The 25,509-nt window shown below is 42.6% G+C and overlaps 1 protein-coding gene across 2 annotated transcripts in view; it reads right to left on the bottom strand.

Annotated features, from left to right (window-relative positions):
- The window catches only part of STAG1 (STAG1 cohesin complex component), a 301,849-nt gene that overhangs the window by 3,627 nt on the left and 272,713 nt on the right, over positions 1-25,509 (bottom strand). For both annotated transcript variants that reach the window (XM_075937371.1, XM_075937372.1), the window contains exons 26-34: positions 25,235-25,374; positions 23,422-23,523; positions 18,275-18,423; positions 16,289-16,417; positions 13,607-13,812; positions 12,708-12,879; positions 10,047-10,157; positions 5,367-5,481; positions 7-87 (exon numbers count right to left, since the gene is read on the bottom strand). In XM_075937371.1, the coding sequence (XP_075793486.1) occupies positions 7-87; positions 5,367-5,481; positions 10,047-10,157; positions 12,708-12,879; positions 13,607-13,812; positions 16,289-16,417; positions 18,275-18,423; positions 23,422-23,523; positions 25,235-25,374 (1,205 nt within the window). The remainder of the gene's footprint in view (positions 1-6; positions 88-5,366; positions 5,482-10,046; positions 10,158-12,707; positions 12,880-13,606; positions 13,813-16,288; positions 16,418-18,274; positions 18,424-23,421; positions 23,524-25,234; positions 25,375-25,509) is intronic.

Genomic DNA, 25,509 nt, shown 5'->3' on the forward strand with positions numbered 1-25,509 from the left:
TCTTACTGAATCATCCTCAATGATAGCTGCAGAGTCAAAGAAGTCTGGCCTCAATTCAGCTCGTTCTCGTCGGTTTCTTGAAGGTGGCTGCAAGAAGAGGTCGTTTATTGAATTGTTCTCTATATTCAGACAGGAATAGTTCCTCGTTTAGAGTAACATACTAAGTTAACATCATATAAAGAAATCTATGTATAGGATACACACAACTTCCAGAAGCAAGGTTTCCTGTGGTGAAGTGGGTTTGGCAGGGGTTTTTAGATACTAAAGCCATGTCTACGCTATGGGAACTACTGCTGCACAGTTATGGTGCTGCAGAGAGTTCTTCCTGTGGCAAAACTCCAACTGTGCCCCTTTGGGCCCCGCACTTCTGGCAGACAGTGCCTGCCTCAGAAGCTCACTGTGACCCTCTATGATGCCTCTTTCTCATTAGTAGAGGCAAGAGTCACGGCCTACTGAGCCATACGCATCACAGGTTAGTTCACTGTTTGGTATAAAAACTCCTCTGTACTCCCGGTCTTCCCTCTCAGGAGGAGACTCTGTAGTGGTGTGGGGAGGGTTGGGGAAACTCGGGCCCAACTACTACTCCAGGTTCTGGCCCAGGGAACCTAAGTAACAGCAACTGATGGGATTTTTTCCCCCTATCCCTAATACAGCAACCTTTTCCCTACGCTACTTCCCCAAACGCTACCCTAGTACCGTCTCTCAGGTACCTGAGTGTATCTTCCCTGCTTCAGCACAAATTCTCTTTCTTTTTTGAACTTCTCAGCTCTTCAGCAATGCACTTCCTCGTGACCCTTCACTTTTCTCCTTCCCCACTCCATTACCTGGGAAAACCTTTTAAAGTAGCCCCACAGGCCTTAATTGGCTGCAGGTGCCTAATTAGCTTGCTGCTTCAGGCAAGCTCTTAACTAGCCTCAGGTGCCTACTTGCCTTGATTACATGGCAAGAGTCTCTGGCACTTTCTTCAGAAAAGAGAAAACTATTTACCCCTAGCTCTACATATCTGCCCTCCCTTAGAGTGTAGCTCCCGTCCCATGTATTCTCTTTAATTTGTCCCGCGTAATTATTTGGTATTCAGGGCTCTGTGGATCCTCCTCTGTAGGCTTTCACCCACCCTGCCGCCCCCAACACCACAATAAGATCAGAGTATGGCAGACAGCTGGTCTGGGTCTGTCACATTCTATTAACCTAGCTGTGTCTACACAAGGAATTAGGTTGGGATAGCTCCAGTGCTTAGGGGTGTCAATTTTTCACACTCTGGAGAACCATAGCAATGTTGACCTAACTGCTAAGTTAAGATGAGACATATTATAGGCCCTAATGTAGAAAAGTAGCACGCACCTTCAAGTATGTGTTTAACCCTAGATGATTCCAGTGGGATTTAAGCATGTGCTTACTTTAAGCACTTGCTTATGTGCATTTCCTGAATGGGGATACTTTCCAGAATCAGGGCCACAGACTGGGCTTCATGAAGCTCTGCTACCATTTACTTTTCTCATGCCACTCCACATTTGAAATCGGAGGACAACTATATATTTTAGAGAGTTTGTCTTTCTGTTCAAGGACTCTTCCTAGACGGTAAAAGCTAGGACCACCAAATTTGTTATACGGCTTCCTCTTAAAGCAAGGTAAGCATTTAATTGTACCAGAATGCGACTGTTTCTCATAACATGGAAAGGTAGAGCTCTGCTAGCAGGCGAGTAGATTTTACCAGCTGGCGAGTGCAGAGGTGGACTGGCCTGGTAGGCTGTTGTGACAGGCTGGCGGAAACCCGCACTACGGGTGGCGTGGCCCCATCCAATCCACTGGCCGGCAGAGGAGCAGAGCGCCGCTGGGAAGGGGGAAGTGCAGCGATTCTTGCCACCGGGCTGCCTGCGTGCAGCTCCGGCGCGAGGAGGCGGGGTGAGATGCCAGGATGCTGGCATGGCATGACGTGGCACCGCTGATTTTAAAGAGCCATGGCAGCTCAGCTCTGGCCGCGTGTCACTGGGAACTGGCTGCAGCACGCAGCGCAGCTAGGGCCTGCCCTGCTGGCTCCAGTCCTGCCACGGCCCCAGCCTCCCTTTGTCTCTGCGCCGCCCGTTCCCCACGCCTCCCCTGCACCTCGGAACCCCTGCTCTCCCTCTTCCCTGCAACCCTCTGGCTCTGCACTGCCCTTGCACCCCACACCCCCCGATCCCTGCCCCCCCCAGCTCTGTGCTGCCCATTCCCTGCACTGCTCCTAGACCCCGACCCTTCTGCCCCTCCCATTCCCTATGTCCCATTCTCCGAGCCTCCACCGCACCCCGCACCTCTGATCCCTGCCGCCCCCAGCTCTGTGCTGCCCGTTTCCTGCACTGCTCCTAGACCCCGATCCTTCTGCCCCTCCCATTCCCTATGTCCCATTCTCCGAGCCTCCACCGCACCCCGCACCTCTGATCCCTGCCGCCCCCAGCTCTGTGCTGCCCGTTTCCTGCACTGCCCCTAGACCCCGATCCTTCTGCCCCTCCCATTCCCTATGTCCCATTCTCCGAGCCTCCACCGCACCCCGCACCCCACTCCCCCGATCCCTGCCGCCCCCAGCTCTGTGCTGCCCGTTCCCTGCACTGCCCCTAGACCCCAATCCCTCTGTCCCTCCCGTTCAACTGCGTCCCATTCCCCATGCCTCCACCGCACTCTGCTCCCCCCGATCCCTGCGTCCCTCTGGCTCTGTGCCTCCCGTTCCCCGCGCCACCCCTGTACACCTCCACTGCTCCCTGCACCCCTCTAGCTCTGTGCTGTCCCTGCACCCTGCTCCCCCTGTGGGTCGGGAGTGAAGGGTGCTTGTCCATAGGGAGGGGCTGGACAGGGCAGGGAAAAGGCTGCTGTGACCCAGCAGCGAGTGAAAGGGGGAGTTAACTTGAAGCGCCTTTGCCTTTATGGAAAAAAAACAAATGAAAATGCTATTTGCTATTTATAGGGCTAAAATGCCAGGACAAAAACGAAAACAAATGAAAAAAAAAACCCATCGCAAAATGCAAACGTGTAAAAGATAACAAAAAAGGGGTGTGTGTGTGGGTGGCCAAAAAATGTTTTGCTTGGGGCAGCAAAAAACCTAGAGCTGGCCCTGGGGGAGGGGAAGGGGCTGGGCTATGGGGAGGTGAAAAATATGGGGAAGGGGCTTGTGCTGAGGGGAGGGGTCAGGAGGAGAAGAAGAAGAAAGGGGAAGGCATCAAGGGACAGGGGTGCAGGAGAGAGAAATGCCAGGGGGCCAAGTGCAGACAATGAGGAAAAGGGCAGGAGGGGAGGTGTCAGTGGGAGGGGAGACAGGGTGATGCCGGGAGAGGAGAGGGTAAGGGCACTGGGGACTAGAGGGGAGAGGGGGAGGTGCTGGGAGAAGGCATGAAAGAAGGAGTGGGCATGAGGAAGGCAGGGATGGAGCAACGCATTTGTGAGGGCACGGGCATGAGGGGAACGGGGGCAGAGGGGGTGGATATCAGGGAAAAAGAGGGCAAAGGGGGCAGGGACAGTGAGGGAAGGGAGAGGCACCAGGAGGGTGCAGATGCCAAGGGACTCGGGGGGTGAAGCAGAAGGGCAGACACCTGCAGGGGAGGGACCAGCACCAGAGGAGAGGGGCAGGGCAGGTGTGTAGAAGGAGGTTTTAGGAGAGGGGATGAGGAGGGGTAGCTCACCTGATCAAAGTGGGGCTACTGGAGGAGTGGGCACAGGGGGGAGAGAAGGGCTGGCAGAGGGGGGCAGGTCTCAGGAAGGCTGAGGGCAGTGAGAAGGGCAGGAGTCAGGACAGCAGGGAAGGGTGAGAGGTTGGGGGACAGCAGGCACCAGGGAACTGATGGAGCAAGGGGAGAAGACATGGCAGCAGAGGGAAAAGGTAGAGGTTTATAAGATATTTATTAATAACTTGGGTGATATTTAGTAATAACTTATTAATAATTATGGTTCTTATTCTTATTAGGAATTAATGCCATTTAAAAAAAACACTTTTTGTGGGGGAGTGTAGCGAGATAGATATTGTATATATTGAGATAGAGATGTTAAATTGCGTTTAATCAACTAATTGACTGGTCCCCCCTGCTGCACTTCAGCTTTTTAAATGTATTAAGAACTGTGCAGTGGGCCAGGAGGACCAGGTGCGAGCTAGAACAGCGGATTCCTGGCTTGCGCCTGGTCCCCCACTATGCCTCTGCCTCTCCTACTCCCCCTCGGAGATGGTGCTGGGGGGAACCGGCTGAGCCTTTTGCTGCAGTAACTAAATTCTTAATAGTATGTCATAGAGGAATAGCCCAGTTAATGTGAAACTGTAAAAGCAACGAGCAGTCCTGTGGCACTTTAGAGACTAACAAATTTATTAGGTCATGAGCTTTTGTGGGTAAAACCCACTTCATCAGATGAGTTGGTATGGAAATTACAGAATCCGGAGTATATATAACATCAAAAGAAGTCAACTGGCAATTATGGGATGAGTGTAAATGAAGCTAAATAAGTCAGGGTGGATGTTCATTCACAGTACTTGGTGTGGAGATGCGAATATTGAAGGCGGGAAAGCTGCCTTTGTAGTGCGTTAACCAGTTAAGATCTTTATTCAAGCCTAAATTGATAATATTGAACTTGTAAATGAACTCTAGTTCAGCTCTCTTTGGAGTTCATTTACAAATTCAATACTACCAGTTTAGGTTTGAATAAACATGTTAAATGGTTAATGCACTACAAAAGCAATTTCCCCACCTTCAATATTCACATCTCCACACCAAATATAGTGAAAGAGGCACATCTACCCTGACTTAATTAGCTTCATTAACATTGGTCCTACAAATGATAGGTAACTTCTTTTGCTGTTATATATACACCCCGGATTCTGTAATTTCCATACCAAGTCATCTGATGAAATGGCCAGTAAGCTAGTATTGTGAGAAGAGGTGGCAGACAATTGCAATTACTGGATTAAAAAAAAAAGACCATTTGTATGACTGAGGCACTTGTTCTGCTGCTACTATGAATTGCCACCCATCACAATACAAGGGAAATGTAATCTCATGCTTTGGGGTATAAGCAGCTCTCCTGTTAGGAAAGTATGTTTTCACAACTGGTGAGGTATACTATGGGGAGGTTTTTATAAGTTCTTCAAGCACCAGGTACTTGTTACTGCCAGAAATAGAACACTGCTTTGGAAGGAGCTGTGGCTGAATAACATTTCTTCTGTTTCTGTTAGGGGATCAGTGTGGCCCGTACTTGCTTCAGATGATTGCTGGCATCCAATCACTTCCCTCAGTCAGGTGCTCAAAGAATGACAGGGCAGGCAAACCATTTTGGGATGCTGTTTTTCTAGTTTCTTCCCCTCTAAGTATCCTGACCCATTTAAAACTTCTTATTAATAATACGGCCTTACTGACCAGATCAATGACCATGGTGTCTTCAAACTCCTCATTCATATCCTCTAGTTGACCTCGTGAGGACATCATTACATCTTCAAAGATGGGCTCGGCATCATCCTCCATTAAACCCCGTCTGATTATTAAAGAGAAAAAACACTGTCAAGGCATTTAACTCTTCTAACTATGGCTTTGTCGTCTCCTTTTTTAATTACAAACAACCAGCCTTCTACAATTTGGGCTGCACTTTAATACCGTCAGCTGAAAACAAAACCAACCTATTTATCATGTTATCAATTGAATGGAGATCTCAGTTGTCAAAATAACTGAACATTCTTCGAAAGGGAAGATAAAATGTCCCAGATAAGTGCATTACAAACATCAAAGAAGTTACTCAGTCTGCAGTAACTGTGGTTCTTTGAAATATGAGTTCATATAGGTGCTCCACTTCAGGTGCACCTACGCCTCTAGAGTCCCTGATTGAAGATTTTCAATTAGCAGTGTCTGTTTGGCCCACACATGTGCACTATCCCATCTCATGCTAAACAATGAGACTATGGGTACATCTAGACTACATGCCTCTGGCGACAGAGGCATGTAGATTAGGGTACCGGACATAGTAAAATGAAGCGGCGATTTAAATAATCGCCGCTTCATTTAAATTTACATGGCTGCCGCGTTGAGCCGACAGACAGCTGATCAGCTGTTTGTCGGCTCAGCGCGATAGTCTGGACGCTCCCCCGCCAACATCAAAGGTATCTGTCGACCACCCAGGTATGCCTCATCCCAGGAGGCATACCTGGGTGGTTGACAAATACCTTTGATGTCGGCAGGGGAGCGTCCAGACTATCGCGCTGAGCCGACAAACAGCTGATCAGCTGTCTGTCGGCTCAACGCGGCAGCCATGTAAATTTAAATGAAGCGGCGATTATTTAAATCGCCGCTTCATTTTACTATGTCCGGTACCCTAATCTACATGCCTCTGTCGCCAGAGGCATGTAGTCTAGACGTACCCTATATGGGAGCACATAGACAACCACTCTTACTTCTTTGTCCATCTTAATGTCCTATACAGAACAGTCCAAAGGAGTGGTGTAGTGGTGCACGCATCAGTGCACTCAATTACAAGAGCCACAGTTACTGCACAAAGTGAATAACCTCTTCTTCTTTGAGTAGTGTCTCTCTGGGTGCTTCACTTTCAGTGACTTCTGAGCAGCATCCCCAGAAGGAGCAGGGAGTTGAGGAAGAAAGTGAAGAACTGAAGACAGTACGGCAATACCAAGCGCCTCATCAAATCTGTTGGCAAGGGTCAATGCATGATGTTTTAAAAATGTATGTATTGAAGCCCATGAAGCCACCCTACATATTTCAGATAATGAACATTCTTAAATAATGCTATCCATGTTATCTGTGATCTGTCTCAGTGTGCTATCACCTTTGAGGTATGATTGCCTGCAGCATCATGGCAAGTGATAAAACATTGAGATATCTATCTTGATAGTCTCTGGGGAGAGATCGTGGACCCCCTGGATCTATCCGTGAAGGAAGTAAAGAAGAAGAGGAGCTTAGATGACTTTCTACATTGCTTGGCCCTATCTAAGTAGAAAACCAAAGTTCTTCTATCATCAATGGTATGAAAACAGGACTCCTGCAGAGAGCCACAAAGCCACCAATTTCCCAGACACTACTGGCTGATGTGATGGCTACTAAAAAGGCTGTCTTCCTAGATAAATGGAGCCGAAGAACTGATTGCCAGTCTCAAAATACCAAGCTGAGATTCCAGGTTTGGATGGTGTTCCTAATATGGGCATAGAGATTTCCCAAGCCCGTATTAAGCATAGATACTGAATGAGCAAACACAGAGAATCCTTCTGTCAGAGGATGAAAGGTTAATATTGTATCCAAATGAACCATCATCAAAATAACCAAAACCCCTAATTTCTTCAGATCCAACAGGTAATGCAGGATGGCTGAAAATGTCACTGACTCAGGCAGAAAGCAGTGATGACAACATCAATAGACGATTTCTTTTCTATTTCTACAGGTGAAGAGTACACATGTTGACCTCTTTCTACTATTCAGTAACAACTGACAATACCAGCTATCTTAAACAGTAGAAAAATAGAAAAGCCAATGCACAGTCAAGGTGCACAACTAAGGCTCCATCTCAGGTCGAAATGACAGAGGAAACTGTATATCCATCGTGTCTGGTACCAGGAGGCATAGGATATATGTGCAAGTCGAGTAGACACTGCTACCTGAAAATCTCCTATCAAGGAGTTCTAGGGGTGCATGCTTGCTTGCAGTGGAGCACTCATGGGGAAACTACTTGAAGCATTAAACCTTACAAAAACTCTCCAGGGCAGGAAAGTGGTAAAAGACTCATTTGACAAAAGGGCAAACAAGTACAGAGAGGTCACAGGACTTGCCCAAGTCACTCAGCCTCTCAGTAAATCACTGAAGATGCTGGGAACAGAACCCAAAACTGATTCCCATTCCTAAGCATTAAGGGCTTGGTCATGTAAGGTGCTGGGCCCAATCCAGTGCAGCAAAGCACTTCAGCAAATGATTATGCATGTAAGTGATCCAACTGACATTGCTCAAGTATGCAGGGGTGTAATCAGGAAGGCCAAAGTGCACCTGGAGTTGTAGCTAGCAAGGAATGTGAAAGATAACAAGAAAGGTTTCTACAGGTATGTTAGCAACAAGTCAGGGAAAGTGTGGGAAGGGTGGGACCTTTCCTAAACATGAAAGACAAACTAGTGACAAATGATGTGGAAAAAGCTGAAATACGCAATACTTGTTTTGCCTCAGTATTCACAGAAAAATCAGCTCCCAGACTGCTGGACTGGGCAGCACAGTATGGTGAGGAGGTGAGCAGCACTCAGTAGTGAAAGAACAGAATAAGGACTATTTAGAAAAGTTGGATATGCACAAGTTCTTGGGCCAGATCTAATGCATTTGAGGGTGCATGTAGCTGATGTAATTGCAGAGCTCCTTGTCATTATCTTGGAGTACTCTTGGCAATTGGTGGAGGTCCCAGATTATTGGAAAAAAGCAAATGTAGTGCAGCCATCTTCAAGAGGAGGAAGAAGGAAGATCCAGGAAGCTACAGACCAGTAGCCTCACTTCAGTCCCTGGAAAATTCATGGATCAGGGCCTCAAGGAATTAATTTTGAAACACTTGGCAGAGAGAGAGAGTTGATCAGGAATAGTCAACATGGATTCATCAAGGGCAAGTCATGCCTGACAAAGCTGATCGACTCCTAAAATGAAAGGACTGGCTCTGTGGCTATGGAGAAAGTTGTGTATGTGATACACCTTGACGTTAGCAAAGCTTTTGGTATGTTCTCCTACAGTATTCTTGCCAGCAAGTTAAACAAGTATGGCTTGGATGAATGGATTATATGGTGGATAGTAAGCTGGCTAGATCATTGAGCACAATGAGTAGCGATCAGTGGCTCGATGTCTAGCTTGCAGCCGGTATCAAGCGGAGTACCACAGGGGTCAGTGCTGGTGCCAGTTTTGTTCAGAACTTTCATTAATAATCTGGATGATGGGTTGGTTTGTATCCTCAGCAAATTCACGGATGACAAGAAGCTGGGGGGAGACGTAGATATGCCGGAGGGCAGGGACCGGGTCCAGAATGGCCTAGACAAATTGGAGGATTGGGTCAAAAGAAATCTGATGATGCTCAACAAGGACAAGTGCAGAATCTTGCACATATTCCGGAAGAATCCCAAGCACTGCTACAGGCTGGGGACTGACTGGCCAAGTGTCAGTTCTGCAGAAAAGAACTGGGCGATGACAGAAGATGAGTCACCAGTGTGGCCTTGCTGCCAAAAAGGTTAATAGGCATATAGGGCTGCATTAGTAGGAGTATGCCAGCAAATCGAGGAAAGTGATTATTCCCCTCTATTCAGTGCTGGTGAGGCCACATCTGGAGTACTGTGTCCAGCTTTGGGCCCTTCATTAGAGAAAGGTTGTAGACAAATTGGAGTCTAGTGGAAAACAGTAAATGATTAGGGGTCTGTGGAGCAGGACCTAAAAACAGAGGCTGAAGGAACTGGGCATATTTGGTCTTCAGAAGAATGAGGGGGCACTTGAGAGTAGCCTTCACCTACTTGAAGAGGGGTTCCAAAGAGGATGGATATAGGCTGTTCTCAGTGGAGCCAGATGACAGAACAAAGGCCAAAGAAAGTTGCGGGGGGTGGAGGAAGAGTGTCTGGATCAGATGTTAGAAGAAAACTATTTCACTAAGCGGCTGGTGAAGCACTGGAATGGGTTACCTAGAGAAGCAGTAGGATCTTCTTCCTTACAGGTGTTTACGGCAAGACTTGACAAAGCTCTGGCTGAAATGATTTAGCTGGGATTGCATTAAGCAGGGGATTGGACTAGATGACCTTCTAAAGTCTCTTTTAACCTTAATCTTGTATGATTCTGATACTCTTATGCTAAAAGTGCTTTGATGGAGGGGGCCATGCTGATCAATGCCTTGCAGAACTACATGCCAAATCTTAGCCCACATTCTCCACTGATGCACATAACTTCATACAGAGTGCAGTGCTTCTATTAAAAGAGGTAAAATGTTACACAAACCCTAACAAAGCAGGAACTAGACGGGGCTGAGTCCATCATTAACAGATTCTCTGAGCAAAATTATTTGTCATCAGAAAGGTTCTTGGTTGTCTGAATACTTACACTGCATGCCTTACACCACTTCTCCCTTTCATGTAGTTCATTCCTGTCCGGTCCTTTCGATTTAAATCTTCTAGCTTCTGCTGGCCCAACCAAGATATCTGCATCTGGGGACTAAAACATACAGGGCAGCATTACTATTCAATCCCAGCACTGATTTTGTATGTATTATTTTTAGATGCTATTATAGCCCAGGACCTTGCAGAATCCTTTCTACAATTGGCTCCTCATTGCACATGCTCAATAAATGTCATTAAACACTCTAATAAAAGCAGTCACCCGTCACGGTAATGTTACATTATTTCTAAAGACAGAGAGCTATTTCCTTTTATTAAATACTACAGCTGGTCCCCGAATTACGAACGAGTTACGTTCCAAGCACTTGGTTGTAACTTGATGTGTTCATAAGTTGAATTACATTCACTGACAAATGGCCGTGCTGTTTGTAAGTACGGATTTTGTTTGTAACACGGGTTCCGGCTGTATAGGAGGTTGGTCGTAAATACGAACGGTTGTAAATTGATGCATTCGTAACTCGGGGACCACCGTACTGACTTAAATCAGGCAAAACACAAGTGAGAAATATCCGTAAAATTTATGTGTGTCGTAGTGAGCATATAAACGTAACACTCAAAAAGGAAAAGCAAAATACTTCTAAGAATATAGTACTGAATTACTTAGGGCCCAGTTACTACACACATGACTCTGTGAAGGGTGGGATCTGAAAATGAGGCAAGCAATTCTCTATGATATAACCTGTGTTTCACAGCACATATGTGAACATCGAAGAATCATCAAGTTTTACATTTTCAGTTTCACCCCAATCAAACCTAACAGAGTCAATTGCTATCACCAGGTGCTCAGGAAAAGCAAACATACTCCAGTGGAGAAGGAAGGATCTGTCTTTTTGCTTATGTTCTTCATTGCTTGTTTAGTTAGGCCTTTTGTTTATTTTTTACATAGTAAGTTAAGTTTTCAAGAGCACCTAACTGATTTTCAACAAGTCTTAGACCCATAAGTGCCTGAGACACTTCTAAAAATAAGCAGGGTCCCTAAGTCACTTGGATGCTTTTGAAAATTTTACCTAGAATGAATTCTCTCAAGAATTCATACAAGTAAATTAATTAATTTGTTGAGAAGTTAAAACAATTAAATTAGTAATCTAGCACATAGTGTCAGACCTTTTTGGTATCTAATGTTCATAATAATGAACTAACAGTTTTCAAATTTCACTTATATTTTAAACACACTGAAATCTTGCAAACTTGATTTTTTTAAGGGTTTAATAGACTTTTGTCATCAATATTCTTAATTGAATATTTCTTTTCAGCAAAATGTGAAGAATAAACTTCTACTGGAGAATTACTTTTCCAAAACAGGTGCCATTTCCTGTTGTTCTCAAAGGGACTGAGGTCACAAGCTGTTCTAATTTACATGTCTCCATTTATCTTCTCACGGTATTCCTCTACACTTCCTGGAAGACCACCATCTTTCCTGAGGTTGCTTGACTTCACTCCCACTGGAAACACTGTGAGGAACGGGCCATTTTGAAAGAGGACATCTTATAGTCTCAGTTCCATTGAGAAGAATGGGAGATGGAGGCCATCATGAAAGAGAGCTATTCTTTCTGAGTGTCATTAAAGAAGATTTTATGCCATACTCTACTGACAAAGAGCTAAACTTTCAATTATTAAAAATAATAAAAATTGCCTGTAATCTTAAATATTTATTTTGAAAAGGTGCCCATTGGTCTAGATCTACTCAACAGTAAAGGCTGGATGAAGGGGGAAAACTAGGCTGGAAGCATAGTTATGTGTGTATGCCCACATAAGTAGGGTAATGCAGAAGGGACTGGAAAAATGGTGAATGTGTGTGTGCTGAGGAATGTGTTGGACAGGAGAAAAAGGGCATATCGACTGCTTTGCACTACCACTGACAAAAGTTCCTGTGAACTAAGTTTCACAGGTTAGTATAGCCTGGCTGCTTTGCTCCAGAATGACATAAAGCAGCCAGAGGATACTAGTGAATCTGCCTACAAAAATACAAACAAACAAAACTACATGGTTCATGTTAAAGATCTTAAAATTAAAAATACCAAATAGAAGCACTCTCACAGTTTCTTGTTCCGTGTTTATGTATGAACTTTTAAAGTAAGGTAACAAAAAAACAAACAAACCCCAAAACACCAAACTACAAAAAAGATCAGTAGTTTAGGAAATTCAAACATTTTTCAATTTATGACAGTGCACAACTAGGGAACCCAAATAACAGCTCTGCCTTGCAGTGGTGAAAAAATATAAAAATGTAAGTCTCTAAAATTCAGTCAAACCTAACTAAACACTAAAATGCCTCAATATAATCATATTGATATTGAATTGGATAATTTCAGCATTCTTGTAATATATTTCTCCCCTAAAGATATGTCCTCTCTACCTTTGTTTTAATATAGTTTTTTTCCTGTGAATCTAAAAAAGATATTATTTGACAATGTATACCAGGCTAATTCTTGGGTCTACCAGGCAAGAGATTTCTTTTTCATAACATATATTGCAAATGTAAAACCACAAACATGCTGTGTAACTGCTACTGCTCATACCAACTGATTGGTTTAGCATGTATTTCTTGTTTACACAGTACACTTGATCCTAACATCTTAGTACATACTTGTGTAAAAAATCTTGTTCAGATCCATGTTCGGACTCATGCTCTTGAATCTGCTCTCCCATTTGTCTAGTGTTCTCTCTTAATACAGTTGAAGTGAGCTGTGGTGTTTGCAGAGCCCCTGGAGTTTGAATGGTGTCATTCCTGTTTAACCATGAACCTTCCAGACTCTCTTCTATAAAAAGATAAATTACAGTTAGCTAGTTACTTGACACAGTGTGTTTATTCAGCACAATATTACTATCATTCACAACTTATTCAGGTCAACTTTTAAACAGGAGGCACATATTGCAAAAAGTATTCACATTAGAACATATATAGAATACTGATTCAGGCGGCGGCTTTGCTCGGGTCTCTCTGGTCTGCTGGGGGGGGAGGGGCCCCTCGGGTAGAGCAGCTGGGGTGCTGCCGGGTTGGTCCTGTGGGAACCTACCGGGCAGCGCCCCAGCTGTTCTGTCCCAGGCTCCAGATTCAGCAGCTGTTGAAACTGATCAGGCTGATTCCAGGAAGCTGGGGGCAGAGCAACTCTGCCTCCTGCTTCCTGTAGTCAGCCCCTGGTCAGTTTCAGTGGCAGCAGCTGAATCTGGAGCCAGTTCCGACTTACATACAAATTCAACTTAAGAACAAACCTATAGTCCCTATCTTGTATGTAACCCGGGGATTGCCTGTACTTTAAACAGTCCTGGATCTGCACATCTCAGAATAGATCCTAAAGTGGGGATCTGCGTAGGGAACTTCATAAAAAATAATAAAAATCTACAGGAATTTGCAAAACAATTTTTTTTATCCTTGCAGTGTGTACGTGTCAACTTCAAAGTCATATAAAACTCATGAAAAAAGAAAGGTTTCTTAATTTACATACATTCTAGAGAAGACCATATCGTAAAGCCATACATACATACCCTCTACCCTTTTTTTGTGAAGTGGAGGCCGTCCTTTTTTATTCCTCACTGAAGATGCTTTGCTGCTACTACTTCCACTGTTCACAGACATCCTATCATCTTCACCCCCAGTAACTAGTGAATTTCGATAGGAAATTAGTGGAAGCCATACATCTTCCCTCCTTTCCATCATCTGTTCCGTCAGGAACTTCTCCAGATATGAGTGACTGTGAAAACAGAAGACAATGTGGAAAACAGTATCTTTCTGTGCATCATTTCCTTTCTCCCAACCCCTAAGTGGCCCTAATCACACTTTGATCTTGAGGACCTATGCTATTTCTTCCTATTTTAATCCTATAACACAGAGTATTGTAGGCAAGGTGCCATCTTTTTGACTGAAGGTGGCAATACATTCCCTTCAATTACAGTTAAAACAGTTGCTTAACTATCTATAAATATTCCCTCTTAACTCACCCATAGTGGTCTGAAATGATTCAGTAAATTTATGCTATAAATATTCTTTCTAGTCTCAATCCCCAATATAGTTAATATACATATTCCTTCCATATAAACAGATGGACTGAAAGTCACAATAGCCTGAGAATTGGCAACATTTTTTCAGAGGAACAAAGACCAAATTAATTTCTCAAACACAATTAATTATTTTTAAATTAGAGGATTGACAGTCTGTAAGCACTGGAGCCCAATTGTTCCAGCTGGAGTTCATGCATACTTGCCATACTTTTGGAAAAAACCTCAAGCCTGTTCTCCAAACTAGATCTGCACTAGTTACAAGTTTTTGTGTATATTCTGGTCAACTTCAGGATTTTTTTGTCTGTCTTTTTCAATTATTTAACCATGCGATTTAAAACAGCCAATAAAATTAATATGATAATACATACAAAATATGTTAAAAAAGAATTGTTAAGGTTGTGAAGACAAGCACTCAAAAGTTAGGAAATACCAGAATTAAGGATGTCTGTGCAACATAAATTCTGTTCTTTTGAAGAAATGCATTATAAAGCAACCTTTAATTACATGTTCATTCAACACAAAACCCCTGGATATCTCATTGGCAATGAGTCAAACCCAGATCTCTAGAACTAAAAGTATAAACTTCTATTTCCTGAGCTAAATGACCGAGATAAAGTAGTCAAGCAGGCGTTAAAATAAAAACAAGAGTGAACAGGCAAAAGAGGAAACAAATGACCACTCATTTAGCAAAGACACAACATGTTGACAACAAAATTAACCAAGACACTAAAGGAAGTGAAGAGAAGAAATTTTTAATCGACTCCCCACTAATGCTAGGAGAATGAATAATCTATATATTTGAGTTTGTCTGTCTTTCTGTCCATCCGTCTATTTGTTCAAGGATTCCTCCTAAATAGTAAGAGCTAGAACCACTAAATTCAGTATAAACCTTCCCCAGCATAACTTAAAGCAAGGTAAGGGTTTGGTTATGCCAGGAAAATGGGATATGCCAGAAATGGGATTGTTTCTCATAAAAACATTCAGAAAAGAGACAGAACAACCAGGCAAGTGAAAGGGACTGCCCAGCCCCAAGCCTTCCACCCCCTAGGAACTCTTTACAGAGGGTGGAGGGGCTGAAGTCCCCACTCCCCAATTCAGATGGGAATATTGCTACAGGTTGGACCCCTCTGCAGTCCAGCACCCTGGGGACCTGGCCGGTCCTGAACAAGGGAAATTGCTGGACCAGGGGAAGTCCCCTGTCACTGGCCTCCCAGGCACCTGCCGATTCTGCTTCTGGCCCCAGCCAGCCCCCATTGCCTTCAGCCAGCTGTGCTGCTGGCCCTGGCTGTACCTCTCAGTGCAGAGCCCCCTGACGCAGGGCTTCTAGCGAAGCTATAGAGATCCTTGCCTAAGCCCCTGCCACGCTCCTGGCTGCGCTGCCTGAGCCCCCAGCACTGCTGGACTCCCTGCACCACCTGAGTCCCTCCTGCGGGATTCCAGGATGTACCACTAGAGGTCCCTGCACTGGTGGATCTCCTGCTGCAGGGCTCCTTATGCCGCTAGACCCCCCTGCTGCAGGGCTTCCGGCCGCATCATGAGATTCCTTGGGCCGCCTGAGCCCTATGGCGCTGGGCTCCCTGCATCGCCTGAGCCCACTGCCCACCACTGGCTTCCCTGCTCCTGGGCTCTCTGATCCAGGAACATATGTGGTTCAGTTTAGGGAGGTACAAGCTATAGCTATTCCCTTTTGTCAGGGAGCAAAAGGAAAGCACACAGTTTGCTGCATTCCTCACTCTGGCTGGGGAGTGCAGGAGGCAGATGAACCTGGACTCTCCCCAGCTGAGGGTTATCCGCCTCTCCCCAGGTTGTGCCCACTGGCTCCGCAGCAGCCATGGACAGGCACTTCTCATCCGACCCCCAGCTGCTGCAGTGAGAGGGGGCTGGGGTGGTTGTTCTTCCCCAGGGCAGGCTGCATACTGAACTCATCATCCTCAGCCCCATCCAAAAGCAATGATTTAAATGAAACATGGACCTTTTCATTTTATTTCCCCAAAACACAAAAATTAATTGTGTTAAGGACTCAAACAACATTGGGCACCACTAGATAGTTTATTTGTATGATCAGGTCTTTGACTGCAAATACCTTAAAGCAAATAGTTGGACCACCCACCACAACGATGAATAATACAGTTTAGCAAAGCCCATGAGAAAAGTAACAGTATCACTTACACAGTCTTTTTGTCCTGCCGCAAGAGTTTAGAAGAAAATTCACTAAGCACTTCAAGGAAAGCAAGGTTAGGAGGTGGATATTCTTGTCCTTTTTGATTCTGGTATTTGAAGGCAAATTCAATGCCATCTCTATAGTAAAGAGAGATGTAAAATGTTCACAGTTGTGACAATCTCCTGCACTGCTATAAGCTTTTATTACTTTTAAGAATCTCAAACTTTTTCAGTTCTAGTACTGCAAACACAAAATACATACTTCTTATTAAAGAAACAGGGAAATCAAAGCAACATGTAAAATTCATAACATTTTCAGTGAGGTATCAAACATAAAATAGGCGTGTATGGATTTTAATCTCCCTTCCATCTTTTTAATCTACTACTTATTTTTCCTCTCTTCTCTCTCTATATTTTACTCTTCATCTTTTGTCCTTTTCTCTGTTCAAGTCTTTCCCATCCTCCTGAAAACAGCCTGTGTCAAAATAAGTAAAGAAATGCTAAACATTTTAGAAAATATTTCTGTTATTTCAGTAGTTCAATTTAGCACACTAACTAAAATACTTTACTTTTTTATATGCAGAACTTAATTATTCTGTTTATAATGGGAATTATAACCTCTAGCTATAGAGACAAAAATAAAAGTGCAACATATTGTATTTTTTTCTTATATATTACACACAAAAATCTATATTAAAAGAACATTATTAAGGCTGCAAAGTCAAGCACTTTAAAATTAGGAAATGCCATTTATTAAGGTTGTTTGTACAACCTTAATTAGGATGCCTTGTGAGTATGCATAATGGTACAATTTTAATAACATGACAGGATCCCAACTTCTTTCAGTGTAGACACCTGTATTGAAATTTACAGCTCAAATGGTTAAAATTTGGCAAATCGTCAGCAACTGAATCCAGGGTCTAATAAAGGGATTTGTGCATGGGATAAGACGAACTACCATTTGATAAAAATGTATTCATGTGCCTTTAACTTCATCAGCTGCAGTCTGTCCACCAATGTTTCACTTCTCCCAGAATTATTCTAAACATTACAAACTTCTGAGGATCTTCAAACAACCACCATATTTAAAAACCTGCCTGAAAAACATGGGGGAATAATACATGGAAATTCTCTCCTCAAAGGGAGATTTCCCATCTTTCCAATGAGGGAAAGTATTTGCTTATACCTGCTGCCCCTGACTTGCGACACGATGGGTTCAGAAGATAGCGTCGCAAGCCGGGAGCGTCGTAACTCGAGTCCACATTTACAACAGGCGTTGTGCGCTGCTGTGAATGTGGGGCCAAGGACATAAGTCGGGGGATTTCGGCCCCTTCTGCACTTACGGGAAAGGTCATAAGTGCAGGGGGGTTGTAAATCTGGCCGTTGCAAAGCGGGGGCCTCCTGTAGCTTTGGGTGGTCCTGAGACAGTGAACGTTAACACTATCACATTTTTGCATGTGGAAAAGTTAACTCAGCTCATTTTAAGGGGGAATTTAGATGTGCCATTTTTTCTCTCCCTCCAAATCACACATTCAGTGTAGTTGTAAGTGTACTGGCCCTAGGATATTAGCAAGACCAGGTGTATGAGTTAATTTCTTGTATTGGATGAATAGAAATTGATCCAAATAAAGGTATTATCTTACCGACATTTAAAGATAGAAAGAAATAGTCCATATTTCAAATTAAGTCACCAAAACATTTCTAAAAGTTTTTTAAATAAAATATGTGGTGCATGATGAATTCATGATAACGTGGCATAAAGGCTTTATCACCACTTGTTTGGTACCGCCTGTGTACATATGGCATTGTGATCCATGTGCAACATGGCTACCTCGGTCTCATCATGATAAAAGCTTTGTATCCCGCTCATCATAAAGCTCTCTCTATGTTCAACACAGATGAACCTGTATTATATTTACACATACACATTTTGGGAAGAATATGCGGAGGCAAAATTCTACTTTAAATGACATCATAGTATTTCACACTACTCACTTGTGCAGCGTGGCCACGGCCTCTCTTGTTTTGATCTGATCCAGCCCAAAGGTGAGGGCAAATCTGCGGGCCAGTTCCTTAATCCCACTGACATGGGCAGACGTCCTGTCCAGATTGGGACCTTGTTCCTGAACAAGCTCATTAAATAGCTAGAGAAAAAAATGATGAGTTAAAAACCCAGGAGACAGGAAATATTTTCTGAAAGAAGGATTTGGGGAGACTTTCCATTGACTTCAATGGGCTTTGGATCAGGCCCTGTGTTAGCAGCTCCTAAAGTAGGGAGCACAGTGGAAAGCTGTGGCGCTCAGTGTAAATGGCTCACCCATGTAATTTCTAAATAAATAAGCTAAATAATTGACAGAGAACCTCATTTTAAGAAATCATCTCAGAATGGAGATGTTTCTAGTGCGGCTCCACGGGGATCCATTCTAGGCCTGATGTTTTCAACATTTTGATCAATAATCTGCAAGTAAATTGTAGACACTGCTGATAAAATTTGTTGGTGACACAAAGATTGATGGAGTGGTAAATAAAGAGGACAGAGCATCCATAAAAAGTAATCTGGATCAACTAGTAAATTGGCCCATTCAAACAAGACAGGAACAAGATATGTATAAAAGGGGATGCTGGTGTGACCCATACTCGTAGCCTACAATTTAAAAAAGATGTAGAGAAATTTGAAAAGGTGCAGAGAAGAGCCACAAAACTGGTCTGAGGGCTGAAGAAAGTACTTAACATTACAATATTTCAAGAGCTCGATCTGTTCTAGAAGTAAGAGGTGAGTTGATTACTGGGTATAACTACCTTCACATTGAGACAGCAACACAAGGCTCTTTAGTGTAGCAGAGAATTATCCAACAAGAACCAATGGCTGTAAGCTATGTAGAAGTACGAGCAGAGCCTTAGTAGCTCACAGTTGAGGAATATTCAAACTCACATGGTGACTTGGCAAGCAGGAGCACAGAGGAGAGTACTTGACAGAAGTTGTGCCATGACCTATTTCTCTATGAAAAACAAGATCTAGCTCTTATCTAGTGCTTTTCATCCACAGATCTCAAAGCACTTTACAAAGGAGGTCAGCATAAGTATCCTTACTTTACAGATGCAGAAACAGTAAATATTAATCCCTTTGCCAATTTTTCTCATATGTTAGATTAATTTGCACAGTCAGTATTTTCCCACAATGTTTTACAACCATTCAACCAGTTCGTGAACTAGCCACACACAACTGGCCGAATAGCCGCTAGCGGCTTGAATATCATGGTTTACAATATTAGAGCAGAGGGTGTCTGAATTTGAAGGTCCAGAGTGCTGGTTTTTAATCTGTGAGTGGCTTATATCCAGGAACTTCTTTTGATCAAGTATTGCACTCCATCTCATGATTTCTGGTGCTCCAAGTCTCTGGGAATATAGATGTCTACAGAAAAGACCCCTCAAACTGTCAAAAATGGTCTACAGAAGTATGGCGTAAACAAGAGGGGGTATTTCATAGGTGGTGCCTATGATCTAACTATATTCTATGATTTAATAAGTGGCACTTGTTATTGAAGACATTTTCTGAAGATAAGAGCCACAAGACTGATTTGAGGGCTAAAGAAAATGCTTATTTGAGGGCTGAAGAAATGGATGAAATAAGGATCCACTGAAAGATTTTTTTACCTTAGAAGTGTCAGTTGTCACAACTAATCAGTAATAACAAGCAGATTAGAATTCCCTTTGGCTTAACATAACCTAAAGATAGCATAAAAACTCATAAATACGCAAAATGAAAATACCAGAAACAGAACACATGAAATTAAGTGTGGGAAAGCAGTTACCCCTCCAAAATGGAGTTTGTCTCACACAATATAAAAGCCAGAGGACTTGAAAGGCAAAGTTGGGGAGTGCAAATCCACCAGTTGCGGAGGAGAAAAACAAAGAGGCCAGCTCTTTAGTTTACACCAATGTAATTCTTTCTGCATTTGGCACAGTGCTGTGCTGATCTCAGATTTTAAAAAACAACTAATGGTCCTGTAAGCACTTTAGAGACTAAACAAAAAATATAGACAGTATCGTGAGCTTTTGTGGGCACAATGAAAGCTCATGATACTATTTATATTTTTTGGTTAGTACCTAAGGTGCTGACAGGACCATTCATAGCTTTTTTTAGTTTTTTATTTGCAAACTCACAGGACTACCCCTCTGAGACTTTTAATCTCAGTCTGTTACCCTTTGGTTAAAAAGTTCAATTTGAGTCCATTATTTGACCATCTCAAATTGTTATTAACTTCAAGAACTTTAAGAAACAGAGGCAGATAGAGGGGATTTCAGGGAAATTCTGCAGCCTGTATTATACAGGATATCATGTTGATCTCTTCTGGCCTAAGAATTTATAAAAATATTCTGGGTACCAGTCCAGTGGCCACATTACTAGGCCACAATGCCTTATGGGAAAATGTGATGGCTGATGGACATTGTGCAGCGGAATCAAGAGGGAGCTAACATTCTGTTGAGATCACAGAAATATGTGGGACGTAGATTATAAAATTATTCAGTACCCAGAGATATGGGATTAGACAGTGGATGACAGAGATGTGGAGGAGGACAGTGAATGTTACAGCCAGGAAGAAGAGGAAAAAACATAATTAACAGAATCACTGACCACTGGTGTTGCCAAAGATATTCCCCCTGCAAGCAGGTGGCATTCCCACTCTGCAGTGAAGTCTAACAACATTTATCAAATCACACTCATCCCTTCCCTTCTCCTGGGTTTTTGCTTTATTGACAACTAAAATAAGCAACTCAATACAAACTGTAGTGGAAGCTAATCAATAAGGAGTTTTAAACCAAAGGATACTTTAACTAAAATGAAACAATCTCCACATAGCTAAACACGGATTATCAGGTTAAAACATTTCCATCCTCATGAACATATCAGATAATCAACAAGAAGAGAAGTCATTTTGGACCTACTTTTTAACCAAGCAAGAGGGGCGATTTGCTTGAGAATATGAGATAGTGAGGAAGGCTGGCATCAGTAGCCATGAACTCAATATATTAAAAAGTAGGTTCTTACACTGTAGCGAGAGAGAAATATCAAATTTCCAAAAAGCAGTTTTGGGGGAGGGAGGGATGTTTCCATGGCCCCCTGCAACATCCATTCAGGTTACTGGAAAAACACCCACTGGCTTCAATAGGCTTCAACTGGACCTTTTGTTATCACAAGAATGTAGAATCCAATGGTCAATTTAAAAAAAAAAAAAATTAAAACCAAGAAGAGGCTGGTATGACTTCTCAAGGGATGTAAATAACCTATATTAGGTTTCACAGAGTTTAAAGTTAGGAAGGACCATTCTGATCATCTAGTCGGAACTCGTGCATAACACAGGTCAAAGTATTTTGCCCAGAAATTCCAGCATCAAACCTATTAACTTGTTGAGCTAGAGGAGATCTTTTAGAAAGACACATTCAGTCTTAAAGGTTAAACTGATGAGAGCCCCCTACGATCTTTGGTCAATTGTTCCAGTGGTTCACTTCTCTCACTGTTAAAAAACTGTATTATTTCCATTTCCAATGTGTGTAGCTTCAAATGCTAGTCACTGGATATTTTTATGAGTTTGTTTGAGAGATTAAAGAGCCCTCTAATATCAGACGCCTTCTTCTTACATTGGTACTTACAGTCTAAAATCAAGCCAAACTTTTAACTTCAAGTCTCTAATTGTAAGGAAAAAAACTTCCAGACCTCAGATCATTCTTGCAGCTCTTCTTGGCATCCTTTTCGACCACCAACAGTGGACACATTAATTCAAGTAGTAGTTTCACTGACGACACAGACACAGGTAATTTCACCTCCCTACTCCTGCTTGATATTCCTTGTTAATACATTGAAGGAGAGTATTCAGGGATCATCAACAGGGGGAGTATTTTTACTGGGCTCCCTCAGATTGGTTTGCAAATCAACGTTATTCAAACTTTTATCAGTGATCTCAAAGAAAACATAACATTGCTATTAATAAAGTTTGAAGACAACAAAGATTGATATTTGGTAAATAATCATGCAGACAGGTCATTAATATAGACCAGGGTGGGGAACCTCAGGCCCGGGGGCTGGATGCGACCCTCAGCTTGCTTGCATCTAGTCCCTGAAGCTCAGAGCCACCTCCAGCATTGGGGAAACTATGCTGGTGCGCCAGTCCCCCTGTGGCACTGAAGCACACAAAATCTATGAGGGTAGGCCCCCCCAAGCTCTGGTGTGCAAGGGGAATGTGAGGACTGTCTTTCTCCTTCTCATTTGGGGGCCACACCGAGGTTTTTTTTTCCCCACTTCTCACTTGTGTACGGCCCATGACTGATTTTTCTGTGGGTCAGCAGCCAACTCAAAAAAGGTTCCCTGCCCCAGACACAGAGTTATATGCTGGTTGCTTTCAAATACCACCCACATTTTAATGTAACCAAATTCATGGTCATACTTCAAGAAAAAAATAATGCTGGACAAATTTTCAGGGTGGGATACTGTGTCTTGAGAAGAAATTTTTCTGAAAAGGCCTTAGCAATAATAGCAGATAACTAATAGAACATGAGCTCCCAGGGCAATGAATGGCTGCAAATGGCAGTGTAATCCTTGGATGTATAAGCAGGAGAATAACAAGTCAGGATAGGGAGGTGATACTACTTTTATGTACGGCAGTGGTGAGACTGTCCAGTTCTGATGCTCACATTTGAAATGCTAGACAACTGGTAAGGATTAAAGAAGTGTCCCAAAAATAGTATGAGAACGGGAAAACATGTTTTTTAATAGTTAGAGACTTAAGGAACTCGGGCAAAAATTTGAAAAACAGGAGCCCAAGTTGACAGTTAGAAGACATGATGGAGCACTTGCAGCTCCTTACGTGAAAGGAGAAAAGACGAGATCACTATCCACTTAGACCCTGTGACAGCTGATGGGTAGACACAGCAGGAAGCATTACTACTCAGAAGAGCCTTCAGTGCCCTTCTTCTCTCCTTTTTTTCCAGTCTGAAGCTTTGCAAAGAAGAGATTAGCAATGGCAAAAAATGGTGCGTGCCCAAACTGAGGAATGAGACTGGGATCACAGGGCATTAGACAAAGCAATGCAGAGTGATTTTTCACGATGAGGGATTATTACTGAGATAAAAAGCAATATTCTTACCTGCTGCAGACTGAGAATCAACGTCTTTGCACACTGAATTTTATCTATTTGCCTTGTTTTACTCAAAGTCTCCTTAATGATATCACCATAGTCATTGTAGTACTGTGAAAAAAGAAGAAATAGAAACTTTTAGAGATAGAATTTCTTATTCTGCATAACTTTCATAATAAAACGGTTTATCTATATTTCCTGTTTTGAGAAAGCACTAGTTTCAATAAAACCCTGCTCTCGAATCCATGTGACAGATTTGCAAAGATCTGATATCTAAATTCAGGCTCACCAGTGGCTAGGACCCACCTTCTAGGGATGAAGTCAATAACTGTTTTAACGGTCAGTGAAATTAAGCATGGGAAAGCAATTTCTCCTCCAAAATGCAGTTTGTGTGTGTGTCACTCTATAAAAGCCAGAGGGCTCGAAAGGTAAAGTTGGGAGGCACAAATCCAACCCGTTACATAGGAGAAGGAATCAGAGGCCAGCTCTTTACCTTACACCAGTGCAAATCTTCCTGCATTTAGCATAATGCTGTACTAATCTCAGACTTGTTACACCTTTTGATTGAAAAGTTCAGTTTGAGCCTGTTATTTGACCACCTTGAATTCTTAACTTCAAGAAATTCAAGAAACAGAGACAGATAGAAGGGAAGTAACTTGCTGTTCATTAGAGGTTGGGAACAAGTATATAAACAGCACTTACCCACTGCTTTTGGTACACTGGGAAATACTTAAAAACACTCTCAACGTAAACAGCAATAAAAGGTACAGCCTATTTTTGCCTACAAAGTCACAGTTATCCGTCCAACAAAGAGTCAGACTGTCTACCCTCTCTCCTGGCGTTCTTTCAGCGTCCAGCAAAAGCGACAAGCAAAACCCCCTTCATGTTATTTGTTCCTCTGGGGTTCTATTAGATTTGTCAACAAACTGGTATTAAGTACTTTTACATTGTGTCTTCTACTATGCTGAACTCTGTAAATTTAAATAATAATGATGAAGACCATGTGCGTTCCAGGGATTATGATAGGTGCTTTATAAACCCCATATAGACAACTCATAAGTTGTACCTACACTTCAATATAGAGGCATTTTTAACACTTAAAAATCCTGTAGTGGTGACACTACATACCCCGACAGCAGGGATACTCCTTCAGTCTAGGTACTGCGCCTCCTTGAGAGGGCATATCTAGGTCGATCAGAGAATTGTCCAGTCAACCTAGTGCTGTCTACACCAGGGGTTCGGTTGGTTTAATTGTGTGTAGTTAAGGGTGCCTTTTTCATACTCATAAGCATCAAAGTTATACTGACCTAGTTTCCTAATGCAGATCAGGTCTGAATCTTTAAAAAAATTCCAAGCTGGATTCTGGCTTACTAAGCCCCTACTCATTTATTATGGCTAGTGAAATGATCCAACAGGTCTATTTTATAAATATAAATAACTTCGTTCGTGTATTTTGTCTCTAATTAATAATTTTTGTTTACATTTTCTACTCCTGTTCAATTGCTCTGCCACCAGACTAGCCAGGCTTGCATAAAAGTCCATACAATAAATAGTATTATGAAGCATTTGGGGCCCTTTAAACCCCAGGAAAAATTAAACACCTGGTTCTATATATTTGCTGCAACCTGATCTCAGAGCTTTTTGCATCTCAGTAATAAATTAATATCAGACAGAAGCCAGCACTGAAGAATAAGCAATGGGAAAGATATCAGCATTGGAAGTGAGAGGAACAGAATACTTTAAAGACTTTTCCAGATATAATTTCTCTGCTCATTTATGAGAAGGAGGAGGAGCAGGAAAAGATAAAAATATAGAATCATACCTTCATATAGTGTTTGAAGATATCTGCTGCTGCATGCATGTCTACAATATCATAGATAATGAGTTTGCTAAAGGCTGCCAAAAGGTTCCTTCTTTTATGTAAAGCCTCTATTTTGTTAGCTTCATCCTCTTCATCTCCCTCTAAATACAATAAAGAAAATGGTTATTAACATCTGCTGTTTTCTAAGGCAACAGCAAGCCCTATTATTTTTGTTTAATAACATCAACAGGTTTTGTAAAATTAAACTTGCCAAAAATATATCTAGCATACTTTAA

This window comes from Pelodiscus sinensis, chromosome 10, assembly GCF_049634645.1.
Source record: "Pelodiscus sinensis isolate JC-2024 chromosome 10, ASM4963464v1, whole genome shotgun sequence".
Taxonomy (NCBI): domain Eukaryota; kingdom Metazoa; phylum Chordata; order Testudines; family Trionychidae; genus Pelodiscus; species Pelodiscus sinensis.